Source organism: Anomaloglossus baeobatrachus, chromosome 1 (genome assembly GCF_048569485.1).
Source record: "Anomaloglossus baeobatrachus isolate aAnoBae1 chromosome 1, aAnoBae1.hap1, whole genome shotgun sequence".
Taxonomy (NCBI): domain Eukaryota; kingdom Metazoa; phylum Chordata; class Amphibia; order Anura; family Aromobatidae; genus Anomaloglossus; species Anomaloglossus baeobatrachus.
In genome coordinates this window covers 250884338-250899703 of record NC_134353.1, presented here as the reverse complement: position 1 = coordinate 250899703, position 15366 = coordinate 250884338, and the positions used below count along the sequence as shown (strand labels likewise).

The following is a 15366-nucleotide window of genomic DNA, read 5'->3' as shown; positions in this document are numbered from 1 at the left end:
TTTGGTGCGTTTTTGGAACAAAAATGCATCTTTGTTGTACAAAAAAAAAAAAGATGCCGCGTGTGAACTTAGTTTTTATTTCTTTTGTTACCTTGAAGGATGAAGGTGTCGAATCAGATGACTTGAAAAAAGATCTTCCTCTAATGCCTCCTCCTCCTGACTCCAGCAGCATGAAGCTGAATATCAAGGAGATTTGGTTCAGCTTTGCGGCTCCAACAAATGTGCGGTCTCCAGCGCTTACTTTTTCCAGGTCAGTGCAATTAGCTAAAAATCAGGTGACCGTATTAAAGTGAACCTGTCCGGTGTAATGTGCACCCAGAACCACGAGCAGTTCTGGTGTATATTAGTGATTCCTGCCTAACCGTCCCTGTATACACTAGCATAGATAAACAGATCTTTAGAAAAAGTATTTCTAAGATTGTTTGTTATATGCTAATGAGGCCAGGGACTAGTCACAAGGGCGTTAGTTCCCTTGGCTAGCCGGCCCACATAGCATGTTAGCACATCCCTGCGTGTATACTATCATGCTAATGAATGCGCAGCGACACCACACATACCTCCCAGTCATGCGCACTATACCTCACTGGCATCAGTTTAGTGCGCATGATCCAGGGGACTCCGGATCATGCGCAGAGTGCATCTATCCTCTTTCGGCCGCCATGAAGAGCGAGGTATGTGCGGCGAAGCTGCGCATTCAATAGCATGTTAGTATACCCACAGGGATGTGCTAAGGGAACGAACGCCCATGCGACTAGTCCCTGGACTCATTAGCATTTAAGAAACGATCTTTAGAAATACTTTCTCTAAAGATCTCTTTATCTATGCAGTGTATACAGGGACGGTTAGACAGGGATTAGCAATATGCACCAGAACTGCTCGTTCACTTTAGCTACTCCTTATTGCTGACAGACTTTATGACATTTAAAAATGTTGATATCCAATTATTACATTTTTGCAGCTTTGTTATGTTTTTTTTTTCCCCTGTTTACTATGATGCTTTTTTGGTGCAGATTTGAAACAGAATTTTCTTTATCGTTCCTTATGGGAGACCCAAACCATGGGTGTATAGCTTCTGCCTCCGGAGGACACACAAAGTACTACACTCAAACGTGTAGCTCCTCCCTCCGGGCTATATACACCCCCTGGATGACAATCTACCCAGTTCAATGCTTTGTGTTTCAGGAGGATCACACACTTGCATTCTCTGATATTTTTTTTTTCATTTTTATTTTATTTTTAAAGATTTGGTAGAAAAGCGGGTCCAGTCTGGACTCCCGGCATGTCCCTTCACACCCCACTCTGTCGGCGGTGCTGTTAAGGTTGACTTTATAAGGCTGGAGCCTTCACATGCCGCGCTCCTTCACATCCTCTGAGAGGCTCTGGGTTGAAGTGGGAGCTTCCACGGTCCTCTCTGCTTGCAGAAGACCGGTCTCCATCCGCAGCCCTGTCTGGTTCCTGCTGGAAGGAGCGTTTAACCCTCACTCAGGGACTGGCCCTGCGTCTCAAAAGCTAAGTATTGAGACGTTTTTCAGGGGTCCCGGGTACTTTTATTAGGGGGACAGTATGTGTTTTAGCGTTACTGTAAATTCCGGCCGGTTCTGGGGGTTTCCCCTGAGAACCGCGCCGAAGGTGCCTGCTCGTCGGCCGCATTTTAAAATCTAGGCCCCGGCTTCAGTTTGGGCCTAGTTTCGGTTTCGGCTTCTCTGCATGTTTTGCATACAGCGCCGCCCACCGCCCGACCAGCAGAGGGGAGGGCACTCCTCTATGGGGAGATGTTCCCTCCCCTGTATCTCTCCCTGTATCTCTCTGCCCTCCGTTTTTCCCGCTCTTGGGCTTATACACGCCCCCTCTCCTTCTCCCAGTGCCATTTTCTCAGCGTTCTTACACTGGAAGGCGCTGGATGCTGCAGCTGCATACTGTTAGGAAGGCTGACGCTTCACAGGGTCTTTGAGCTGTGGAATCCGGAGGGCACACAGAGAGCGGGCTGGTAAGCCACAACCTTCGGTTGTGGACTTTTATTACACTCTCAGGGCATTCTACAGGAGTGTATTCTTGCTGCAGAGCTTCCACCTCAGCAGCATGTCTGTCACCCGAAGCAAGGCTGCAAACATGTACGCTATATGCACTGCATGTAAGCTCATTCTGCAGAGCCAAGCACATACCCACATTGTGATGCCTGTGCTAACATGTTTGTGTCTCAGCCTGGAGCCTCCTCAGGGGTCCCTCCGGCTGCTCCGGCCCCGGTGGCTGAACCCCCGGCTTGGGTAGCTTCCTTTTCACAAGCTATTTCCCAGTCTTTTGCCGACTCCATGGGGCAGCTGTCCCGGACACTGCTGTCCATGCATCAGCCCCCTTCTCAGGGTGCCTCTGCTGCTCCGAGCTCTGCAGAGCCCTCAGAGCATGTCCTAGGACCCCGTCCCCCTAAACGGAGACGCAGGGAACCTTCTCCTTCCTCGTCCCACGGCTCTGATTCACAAGCCGAGGTGCAGGGCGAGGAGGATTCGTTTACTGTGGGCTCAGACGCTACCTCTATGTACCCCATTGACTTGTCTGAGGGTGATGCGGATGTTAGTGACTTGATTGCGTCCATTAACTCCGTACTGAACCTCAACCCACAAGAGTCAGAGGAACAACCCTCTCTGGTAGAGGTACACCAGTTTACCTCTCCTAAGAAACCTAGGAGTATGTTTTTTAACCACTCCAGCTTTCACACCACTGTTAACAAGCCCAGGGCCTGTCCTGACAAACGTTTTCCGAAGCGTAGTTCAGATGACCGTTTTCCTTTTCCACCAGAGGTGGTTAAGGAATGGGCCCAGTCCCCAAAGGTAGACCCTCCGGTGTCCAGAATCTCAGCCCGCACAGTCGTAGCTGTGGCTGATGGCACTTCTCTTAAGGATCCCACTGACCGCCAGGTTGACCTTCTGGCCAAGTCTGTATATGAGGCGGCAGGAGCCTCGTTCTCCCCGTCTTTTGCGGCAGTGTGGGCTCTTAAGGCAGTCTCTGCCTCTCTGGCGGAGATTCATTCCCTCTCCAGGGACTCTATTCCTGAGACGGATGCCTTAACTTCTCAAGCTTCGGCTTTTGCATCCTACGCCATGTCTGCCATCCTGGAGGCCTCTCACCGCACGGCGGTGGCCTCCGCTAACTCCCTCGCGATCCGCAGGATCTTGTGGCTTCGAGAGTGGAAAGCAGACGCTTCCTCTAAGAAGTACCTTGCGAGTCTCCCTTTTGCTGGGTCCCGGCTGTTTGGGGAACAGCTGGATGACATAATTAAGGAAGCTACTGGCGGGAAGAGTACTTCCTTGCCACAAACTAAAGCCAAGAAACCTGTCCAGGGCAGGAACCAATCGAGGTTTCGTTCCTTTCGTTCCTCTAACTGGTCATCCTCTAAGCCCTCGGCCTCGTCCACTACCGCAGCCAAGGATCGTAAATCCAACTGGCGCGCAAAGCCGCGTCCTCAAAAGACCGGAGGAGCCGCTGCCACTAAGGCAGCCTCCTCGTGACTATCTGGCCGCGCCAGCAACGTCCTTGGTCGGTGGCAGGCTCTCCCACTTTGGCGACGTGCGGTTGCAACACGTCTCCGATCAGTGGGTGCGGGATATCATCTCCCACGGCTACAGGATAGAATTTTCTTCCAGCCCGCCAAACAGATTTTTTCTGTCCACCCCCCCCTGCTCCAAAGCCGCCGCCTTCTCTCAGGCCGTGGCATCCCTGCAGGCCAACGGTGTAATTGTTCCGGTTCCTGCCCGGGAACGGTTCAGCGGTTTCTACTCAAACCTCTTTCTAGTCCCCAAAAAGGACGGTTCCTTCCGACCCATCCTGGATCTCAAGCTTCTCAACAAGCACGTTCAGGTGCGGCACTTTCGCATGGAATCTCTGAGATCGGTCATTGCCTCAATGACCCAAGGAGATTTTCTGGCATCCATCGACATCAGAGATGCCTATCTGCATGTGCCTATTGCGGTTTCACACCAGCGTTGGCTACGCTTTGCGATCGGAGAGGAACATTTCCAATTCGTGGCTCTCCCCTTCGGCTTAGCCACGGCCCCTCGAGTATTCACCAAGGTCATGGCAGCAGTGGTTGCGGTCCTGCACCTCCAGGGGTTGGCAGTGATTCCTTACCTGGACGACCTTCTAGTCAAGGCCTCATCCAGTGCAGACTGCCAGCGGAGTGTCTCTCTCACTCTCGCCACGCTAGTTCAGTTCGGGTGGCTTGTCAACCTGCCCAAGTCCACTCTGACCCCGACCCAGGTGCTTTTGTACCTAGGGATGCAATTCGAGACTCTGCCGGCACTTGTCAAGTTACCCTTAGTCAAACAGCAGTCCCTTCGTCTGGCGGTGCGCTCTCTGCTGAGGCACCGCCGTCATTCCATCAGACACCTCATGCAGGTGCTGGGTCAGATGGTGGCGTCCATGGAAGCGGTTCCCTTTGCTCAGTTCCATCTGCGTCCCCTGCAGCTGGACATTCTCCGCTGTTGGGACAAGTGGATCTCTTCCTTGCACAGGCAGGTGGCTCTGTCATCACAGACCAGGAGCTCCCTTCAGTGGTGGCTTCGGCCCCTCTCTCTGTCACAGGGACGCTCCTTCCTGACTCCGTCCTGGGTAATCCTCACCACGGATGCCAGCCTCTCCGGTTGGGGAGCAGTATTTCTCCATCACCGAGCACAGGGCACTTGGACTCCGTCCGAATCAGCCCTCTCGATCAATGTGCTGGAGATCAGAGCTGTGTTTCTAGCTCTCCTAGCCTTTCACCACCTGTTGGCGGGCAGGCACATTCGAGTTCAGTCGGACAACGCGACAGCGGTTGCCTACATCAATCACCAGGGCGGGACTCACAGCCGTCTGGCGATGTTGGAGGTTCAACGAATCCTCCAGTGGACGGAGGACTCCAAGTCCACCATATCTGCAGTCCACATCCCAGGCGTGGAAAACTGGGAGGCCGATTACCTCAGCCGTCAAACCGTGGACTGCGGCGAGTGGGCCCTGCATCCGTCAGTGTTCCGATCAATCTGCCGCAAGTGGGGCACTCCGGAAGTGGATCTAATGGCATCCCGGCACAACAACAAGGTTCCGGTTTACGTGGCTCGCTCCCACGATCCTCAAGCCTTCGCAGCAGACGCACTGGTTCAAGATTGGTCTCAGTTCCGTCTGGCCTATGTGTTTCCCCCTCTAGCGCTCTTGCCCAGGGTTCTGCGCAAGATCAGAATGGAGGGCCGTCGAGTCATACTCATTGCTCCGGACTGGCCCAGGCGAGCTTGGTACCCAGACCTGCTCCGTCTGTCCGTAGAGGTGCCGTGGCATCTCCCGGACCGCCCAGACCTTCTCTCTCAAGGTCCGTTCTTCCGCCAGAATTCTGCGGCTCTCAGATTGACGGCGTGGCTCTTGAGTCCTGGATCCTGATGGCTTCAGGCATCCCCTCTGAGGTCATCTCCACCATGACTCAGGCTCGGAAGTCTTCCTCGGCCAAGATTTACCACAGGACTTGGAGGATTTTCCTGTCCTGGTGTCGCTCTTCCGACCATGCTCCTTGGCCGTTCTCCTTGCCGACCATCCTGTCTTTTCTACAGTCCGGTCTACAGCTAGGACTGTCCCTCAATTCCCTCAAGGGACAGGTGTCGGCTCTGTCGGTATTGTTCCAGCGGCGTATCGCCCGACTGGCTCAGGTGTGCACCTTCATGCAGGGCGCATCTCACATCATTCCTCCTTACCTTGGATCCCTGGGACCTTAATCTGGTCCTCACGGCCTTACAGAAACCCCCCTTTGAGCCTCTCAGGGAGGTTCCCTTGTTTAGACTTTCACAGAAAGTTGTTTTTCTAGTAGCCATAACTTCTCTCAGGAGAGTTTCTGATTTGGCTGCGCTCTCTTCGGAATCCCCCTTTTTGGTGTTTCACCAAGACAAGGTGGTTCTTCGTCCGTCTCCGGACTTTTTCCCTAAGGTGGTGTCTCCTTTCCACCTTAACCAGGACATTTCATTGCCTTCTCTTTGTCCGGCCCCTGTGCATCGCTTTGAAAAGGCGTTGCATACCTTGGATTTGGTGCGGGCGCTCCGAATCTATGTGTCACGCACCGCCGTTTTTAGGCGGTGCACCTCACTTTTTGTGCTAACCACTGGTCAGCGCAAGGGTCTCGCTGCTTCTAAACCGACTCTAGCTCGTTGGATCAGGTCGGCTATCACCGATGCCTACCAGTGTTCTCAGGTGCCTCCCCCGCCGGGGATTAAGGCGCACTCGACCAGAGCTGTCGGTGCCTCCTGGGCTTTCAGGCACCAGGCTACGGCTCAGCAGGTTTGTCAGGCTGCCACGTGGTCCAGTCTGCACACTTTTTCGAAGCACTACCAAGTGCATGCTCATGCTTCGGCAGATGCGAGCTTGGGCAGACGCATTCTTCAGGCGGCTGTCGCCCATTTGTGAAGTTAGGTTTTGCCTACTTCTCAGTTTGGTTTATTCCCACCCATGGACTGCTTTGGAACGTCCCATGGTTTGGGTCTCCCATAAGGAACGATAAAGAAAAAGAGAATTTTGTTTACTTATCGTAAATTCTTTTTCTTATAGTTCCGACATGGGAGACCCAGCACCCTCCCTGTTGCCTGTTGGCAGTTTTTTTGTTCCGTGTGTTTCACCGGCTGTTGTTAGTAGTCAGAGTTCCGGTTATTCCGAGTTTTACTCTATCTCTACTTATGGGTGGATGTCCTCCTTCAGCTTTTGCACTGAACTGGGTAGATTGTCATCCAGGGGGTGTATATAGCCCGGAGGGAGGAGCTACACGTTTGAGTGTAGTACTTTGTGTGTCCTCCGGAGGCAGAAGCTATACACCCATGGTTTGGGTCTCCCATGTCGGAACTATAAGAAAAAGAATTTACGGTAAGTAAACAAAATTCTCTTTTTTTAATGTTTTTTTTCTTTTCTTTTCTTTTTTTTTTTTTAAGTACAGAAAAGTTTTGATTTTGCATTTAAAAAATGTTTTGTTTTTTTTACCTGCAATTTTTTTCAGACTCCTTGTAAAAGCCTATAGAGAAAAAAAACTCACCATAAAAGCATTGTTCAACAGTATCTTTAAATGCACATTGGGAATAAGTTTTCATGAAGTCACATTCTCTTTGCTTGGACAGTGAAGCGCAGCAGTTTTTCCGAACAAAAAATATAGTAGAAAAAAAGCAAACGCCTAACAGAAAGCGTTTAATAATCAATCTCTCTTCACACAGATTGTCAGACTAAGTTTACATGTACAATCGTTGGTTAGAACGGATCCAGCAGAAATCCATTGGTGAAAAAGTTCCTCAAACGCAACTTTTTGAAAAAATTGATTTCAGCTGGATCTGTTTTTTTAACAATGGAGTCTATGGAAGCGGATCCATTAAGGATTGTTATTCATCTTCCATTTGAAACTGATCTATTAAGAAAAAAACGGATTCTTTACAAATGAAAGAAAAAGGGATGACAAAATAGCAATCAGTTGACGGATCCGTTTTCCATAGACTCCCATGATAAAAATGCTGGATCCATTTTAACTGATGATTACTGGACATGTGAACTCAGCCTTAATTGATACGGTTGTCACCTCCTGCAATGTAACTACTTCGAGATTAGGAGCTTATTATATATAAATGTCTGTTTCATGTAAATTCTAAGGCTGGGGCCACACAGGGATTACTGCGATCCCCTCGCATGACACTCTGCTCACCTGCTCACGCTGGCAGCACAGCAGAGCCGAGTGTCATGTGAGTGTCGCTGCGACTGAGGTCCGATCGTGCGAGCGGACCTCACCTGTGGGGGCCGGCCGGCACTCGGGAAGGGAGGAAGGGATTTATCTCCCTCTCTCCTCCGTAGCCGGCTATTGCCATTCTCGCACTGCACTCCGGTGTACCACGAGTGCAGTGCGATTTTTTTTTTTTTCTTGCCCTATACACTTGAATGGTTGCGAGAGGAACAATGATCGCATGCTGCGATTGTTTTCTCGGTCCGATTAGGGCTGAGAAAATAATCGCTCATGGGTGCTGACACACAGGCTAATATTGGTCCGAGTGGAATGTGATTTTTGTATTTATCGCACTCTACTCACACCGATTTTCATGCCGTGTGGCTTCGGCCTTAGAATCCTTCTTCAGTAATCGCCGTTTTGTGGTGGATGTTGCCGGCCAGAGCATTATCACTTAACTCTATAGATATTTGAAAGGAGGCAGTAGACTTAGACCTCTGCCACTGTTTCTGCATGTGTACTACTATATACTTTTCATGCCTGCTTTTTTCTTTTATATTGATGATTTTTAATTGATTTCTATCTTTTTTATTATTATTATTATTATTATTTAGACAACTAAACCTGCTTAGTACTGCAACCCCGGCGGTAGGGGCATGGTTGGTTCCTATTGACCAATTAAAATCTTCTCTGAACAAGCTGGAAACTGAGGAAACCTTGAGAGTCTGCGCTGTCATGGGTTGTATCATGACTGAAGCACTTGAGGTGAGTGGAGATTATTTTATCGCATAGTACACATTTAAAGGAGTTGTCCACTACTTGGACAACATCTTCTCAATTGCTATTTTACCAGGTACTCCTCTCCAGTGTGGGCGCCGTAACAGCAATGTCAGCGCTGAGCCTCCTGAGACACGATCTATCTCATTAGGCCACGTAAACCCTGCAGCCAATTTGTGGCCACTTCACTCTCACATCCATGTAACGGACATTCGGAAGAAGTCAGAGAGTAGCAGCAGCGCTAATTTCTTCCGTGTGTCCAAAGGAAGTGAGAGTGAAGGCCACTAATTGACTGAAGGGCTCACGTGGTCTAATGAGATTGCTCGAGTGGCGGGAGGCCTCACTAAGAGTATAGGCTCTTATTAGTTTGGCGGGAGAAGTATAGGCTCTTATTAGTTTACACTGGGTAGTATAGAAAGAGAAAATGGGTTGTCCGAGTTGTGGGCAGCCTTTGTAATACAAAAGCTACATATATAGCTGCACACAAAAAAATTGTTTAAAAGAACAGAGTCCTCAGTGGTTGATACCTTTTAATGGATAACTGAAAAGGTGGTAATAATTGCAAGCTTTTGAGACTTCTCAGGTCTCTTCATCAGGCTCAATATAACACAAAATCTGAAGAGTCACATATTTATACACAACAGGACTTAGAATAGTGCAGTAAAAAAAACAAGTTATATGAAACAGAACTATCACTATGGCAGGAGGGCAAACTGTTGTGGGGCCATAAATACTGCTGCAGTTCAGTGTGAAAGTTTTATTGTCCTTTGATAAGGGTCTGGTCCGGGCTGTGACACGCTCGGATGTTAGAAGATGGTTTCTTGATATTCTGGTGGCTCTTATAATCTGGTTTTCAATTGTTCTTGGGTGGTAGCCTTGATTCAGAAAGGTTTTTCTGAGGCCCTCAGGGTGATTGTCTCTATCTGTACTGTTGGAACAATTATTTTATCTCTACTGGCTAACACGGTACAAAGATATATTTTAGCTGCACACAGTCATTTTACCTTTAATCTTAAGAAAAAATCTTGTTTTTGAAGTTTTACGGTTTTGATAGTGATTAACTAGTTATATCTGTACCAGATTTTAGATAATTTTTTTTTTTTAATTAACTTCTTATTTCTTGCTTTTACATTGCTTAGTAATTCCACAGAGATCATGACTATCACATTAAGGTCCAGTCACACTAAGCAACTTACCAACAACGATAGGGATCGCTGGTAAGTTGCTAGGAGGTTGGTGGTGAGATGTCACACTGCGACGCTCCAGCGATCCCAACAGCAACCTGACCTGGCAGGGATCGCTGGAGCGTCGCTACACGAGTTGCTGGTGAGCTCACCAGCAACCAGTGACCAGCCCCCAGCGCCGCGTGGAAGATGCTGCGCTTGGTAACTAAGGTAAATATCGGGTAACCAACCCGATATTTACTTTGGTTACCAGCGCACGGAGCTACACGTGCAGAGAACAGGGAGCAGCGCACACTGAGCGCTGGCTCCCTGCTCTCCTAGCTACAGCACACTTCGGGTTAATTAACCCGATGTGTCCTGCAGCTACATGTGCACAGAGCAGGGAGCAGCGCACAATGCTTAGCGCTGGCTCCCTGCTCTCCTAGCTACAGCACACATCGGGTTAATTAACCCGATGTGTCCTGCAGCTACATGTGCACAGAGCAAGAGCCGGCACTGACAGTGAGAGCGGCGGAGGCTGGTAACAAAGGTAAATATCGGGTAACCAAGGACAGGGCTTCTTGGTTACCCGATGTTTACTGTGGTTACCAGCCTCTGCAGAAGCCGGCTCCTGCTGCCTGCACATTTAGTTGTTGCTGTCTCGCTGTCACACACAGCGATCTGTGCTTCACAGCGGGAGAGCAACAACTAAAAAATGGCCCAAGACATTCAGCAACAACCAACAACCTCACAGCAGGGGCCGGGTTGTTGCTGGATGTCACACACAGCGACATCACTAGCAACATCGCTGCTACGTCACAAACGTTGTTCGTTAGCAGCGATGTTGCTAGCGATGTTGCTTAGTGTGACGGGGCCTTTAGTCCCCGTCTCCCTAGGGAGTTCACAACCTGATTTCCATATCTCTGAAACACACACACAGACATTTGGGCTAATTTTATTAGAAGCCAGTTAACCTATGCGGGAGTAAACTAGAGAACTAGGGAAAGCCATGCAAACTCTGTGCACATACTGCCCTGGGTTACATTATACCCAGCTACCAGTGCTGCAACCAAACAATGCCACTACCTTCTACAGAGGAAATGGGGCACACTACATTAAAGGGGTTGTCCACCTTTCAGGAATTTACTTTTAAATATGAGTATAGATAGATATACTGTATACTGTTATATGCTTAAGTGCATGTAATCAGAGCTAAAAATCTAATTTGCTCAGAAGTTAATGACCCAAATACATATACTGTATACACATATTATTCACATATATACAACCATGTGTGCATATATACTGAATATCATGTATAGTAACTATTGGTGGACAAAAAAAAAAGTGTATGTATTTATATATATCTTTTAGCAGTTACTTCTATCTGAAATACTTTTCTCCAATAAACTGATTAGTGTCATGTTTCTTTATTGCTTATTTGATATGTTACAGAATAAAAATCTCCATTTTCCCCTGAGAAGCAAGTATAACAGGCTCACTAAACAAGCACGCTTCCTTCAAGAAAATCCATCCTGTCTACTTTGTAACTTGCTTCATCACTATTTACATCAAGCCAATTACTCCATCATTGAAGATGCCACATTAGTGAGTTTTATGAATTTCTTTCTTCAAATTTTGACATATTGCAAATTGACATTAAATAGATGCAAAATCATGTCCATTGTTACAAATATAGAGTTGATGATTAATGTTGAGTGTTTATCTGCCGATGCTTTGTTTGATCGTTTGTGGAAGGTATTACTGATACAAGGTAAACGAGTTGTCAGTCATCCTGTCTGTTAATCGCAAAACGCATAATATATTATAGTGGAAGCACTACACAACAGTTAGGATTTTAAGGATTCTGGGATGGGTAGAGATATATACTGTATATGTGTATGTATGTATGTATGTATATGTATATAATATATATATATATATATATATATATAATGTGTGTATATATATATATATATATATATATATATATATATATATATATTTATTGATATATTGATATATATATATTTTTTTTTTTATAAAGATGTATATATAAAGTGGATATTTTGCTCGTGTGTGTATATATGTACGTGTGTGTGTGTGTAGAAATGTATGTGTGTGTATGTATATATATATATATATATATATATATATATATATATATATATATATATATATATATATATATATATATATATATATATATATATATATATATTTTCATATATATTTATTCAAACAATGTAGAAAACATATAGCCAGCTCACCATAAAGGAGTTCCTCTTGATGCAGTGGTCGGTGTACACCTTATATTCACCTTATGTACTGCAGGGATCCAGGCAGGATCTCATATATATATATATATATATATATATATATATATATATATATATATATATATATATACCAAAAGTTTGGACACACCTTCTCATCTCTAAGGAAACCACTGCTAGAGACAGGCAACAAGCAGAAGAGACTTTTTTGGGCTAAAGAACACAAGGAATGGACATTAGACCAGTGGAAATCTGTGCTTTGGTCTGATGAGTCCAAATTTGAGATCTTTGGATCCAACCACCGTGTCAAGGTGAACGGATGGACTCTACATTCCTGGTTCCCACTGTGAAGCATGGAGGAGGAGGTGTGACGATGTGCGGGTGCTTTGCTGGTGACACTGTTGGGGATTTATTCAAAATTGAAGGCATACTAAACCAGCATGGCTACCACAGCATCTTGCAGCAGCATGCTATTCCATCCGGTTTGCAATTAGTTGGACCATCATTTATTTTCCAACAGGACAATGACCCCAAACACACCTCCAGGCTGTATAAGGGCTATTTGACTAAGATGGAGAGTGATGGGGTGCTACGTCAGATGACCTGGCCTCCACAGTCACCAGACCTGAACCCAATCGAGATGGTTTGGGGTGAGCTGGACCGCAGAGTGAAGGCAAAAGGGCGAACAAGTGCTAAGCATCTCTGGGAACTCCTTCAAGACTGTTGAAAGACCATTTCCGGTGACTACTTCTTGAAGCTCATCAAGAGAATGCTAAGAGTGTGCAAAGCAGTAATCAAAGCAAAAGGTGGCTACTTTGAAGAACCTAGAATATAAGACATATTTTCAGTTGTTTCACACTTTAAGTATTTCATTCCACATGTTTTCATCCATAGTTTTGATGTCTTCAATATGAATCTACAATTTTCAGAGTCATTAAAATAAAGAAAACTCTTTAAGAAGGTGTGTCCAAACTTTTGGTCTGTATATATGTGTGTGTGTGTGTGTGTGTGTGTATATATGTATATATATATATATATATATATATATATATATATCTATATATATAATTGCCTTATTCTGTCTGTCTGTCTGTCATGCTCCAAAATTGTGTCACCGTGACATGTCCTTACGGTGACACAAAGCTGATTGGCCGCTGGGTTCGCCATGGCCCCGCCCCCCCACACGGATTGGCCTCTCGCCCCGGCTGCGCCCCCACACGGATTGGCCAGCCGCTCGCTCAGGCTCTGCCCCCCCCCACAGATTGGCCTCTCGCCCCGGCACCCTGCAGGCATTGGCAACTCGCCCACGCCACGCCCCGCCCCCCTCACACAATAGACGTTAGCTCTCGCCCCCCCCCCCGCATTGCCCGAACTGACACGTCACGGAGCCACGAATCCCAGGTGAGTACTGTACTCCCCCCCCCGTTTCCCCCTTCACCAACGGGAGCCCACATCAGCGTACGCCGCCGCCGTATGCTGGTGTTGGCTCCCGTGCGAGCGGGGGACGTGTTGCGCTGGTAACCATGCTTGCATAGTTACCAGTAAATCAAGGTCCTGCAGCGGCGGGACTTCCACACGCACAAACATAACAGCACACACACACGCATACACACACACATCAGATCGCACTCACTCTCACAAACACCTCACACACACCTCACACACACACCTCACACACACCTCACACACACCTCACACACACCTCACACACACCTCACACACACACCTCACACACACCTCACACACACCTCACAAACACCTCACACACACACCTCACACACACCTCACACACACCTCACACACACCTCACACACACCTCACACACACCTCACAAACACATCGCATCCACATACTCACAGCATCCGGCGATATCGCTTCCACACGCACAAACATAACAGCACACACACACGCATACACACACACATCAGATCGCACTCACTCTCACAAACTCCTCACACACACCTCACACACACACCTCACACACACCTCACACACACCTCACACACACCTCACACACACACCTCACACACACCTCACACACACCTCACACACACCTCACAAACACATCGCATCCACATACTCACAGCATCCGGCGATATCGCTTGCTTCTCGGCCTCGATACTGTGCTGTTGTGATCTTCCAGGACCTGACGGAGGATCACATGGCCAGAGGCATGTGGTATGTCCGGATGTTGTGAGTATCAGCGCGTATGTGCGATATCGTCAGTGTCTGTGTGTGTGAGTGGATGCGATCGGGTGTGTGTGAGTGGATGCGATCGGGTGTGTGTGAGTGGATGCGATCGGGTGTGTGTGAGTGGATGCGATCGGGTGTGTGTGAGTGGATGCGATCGGGTGTGTGAGTGTCGGCAGAGGAGCACGGCGTGCTGGAGGAGGCTGGGAGCAGAGAGGCTGATGATGGGGGAGGCTGGGAGGGGGAGGCTGATGCTGGGGGAGGCTGGGACGAGGGAGGCTGATGCTGGTGGAGGCTGATGCTTGGGGAGGCTGATGCTGGGGGAGGCTGGAAGGAGAGAGGCTAATGCTGGTGGAGGCTGATGCTTGGGGAGGCTGATGCTGGGGGAGACTGGGAGGGGAAGGCTGATGCTGAGGGAGGCTGGGAGGAAGGAGGCTGGGAGGAGAGAGGCTGATCCTGGGGAAGGCTGGGAACGGGAGGCTGATGGTGATGGAGGCTGGAAGGAGTGAGGCTGATGCTGGGGGAGGCTGGAAGGAAAGAGGCTGATGCTTAGGGAGGCTGATGCTTAGGGAGGCTGATGCTGGGGGAGAATGGGAGCGGAAGGCTGATGCTGAGGGAGGCTGGGAGGGGGAGGCTGGGAGGAAGGAGGCTGGGAGGAGAGAGGCTGAACCTGGGGAAGGCTGGGAAGGGGAGGCTGATGCTGGGGGAGGCTGGAAGGAGAGAGGCTGATGCTGGTGGAGGCTGATGCTTGGGGAGGCTGATGCTGGGGGAGACTGGGAGCGGAAGGCTGATGCTGAGGGAGGCTGGGAGGAAGGAGGCTGGGAGGAGAGAGGCTGATCCTCGGGAAGGCTGGGAAGGGGAGGCTGATGCTGAGGGAAGCTGGAAGGAGAGAGGCTGATGCTGGGGGAGGCTGGAAGGAGAAAGGCTGGGAGGAGAGAGGCTGATGCTGGGGAAGGCTGATGCTGAGGGAGGCTGGGAGGGGAAAGCTGATGCTGGGGAAGGCTGGGAGGACGGAGGCTGGGAGGAGAGAGGCTGATCCTGGGGAAGGCTGGGAGAGGGAGGCTGATGCTGGAGGAGGCTGGAAGGAAAGAGGCTGATGCTGGCGGAGGCTGATGCTGGGGGAGGCTGGAAGGAGAGAGTCTGATGCTGGTGGAGGCTGATGCTTGGGGAGGCTGGGAGAGGGAGGATGATGCTGAGGGAGGCTGGGAGGAGGGAGGCTGGGAGAGATAGGCTGAGAGAAGAGAAGCTGATGCTGGGGGAGGCT

The 15366-nt window shown here is 48.7% G+C and overlaps 1 protein-coding gene across 12 annotated transcripts in view; it reads left to right on the top strand.

Annotated features, from left to right (window-relative positions):
- Positions 1-15366, top strand: part of BLTP1 (bridge-like lipid transfer protein family member 1) — a 392853-nt gene that overhangs the window by 175311 nt on the left and 202176 nt on the right. For all 12 annotated transcript variants that reach the window (XM_075348975.1, XM_075349025.1, XM_075348994.1 and 9 more), the window contains exons 37-39: positions 99-250; positions 8311-8461; positions 11092-11244. In XM_075348975.1, coding sequence (XP_075205090.1) covers positions 99-250; positions 8311-8461; positions 11092-11244 — 456 coding nt within the window. The remainder of the gene's footprint in view (positions 1-98; positions 251-8310; positions 8462-11091; positions 11245-15366) is intronic.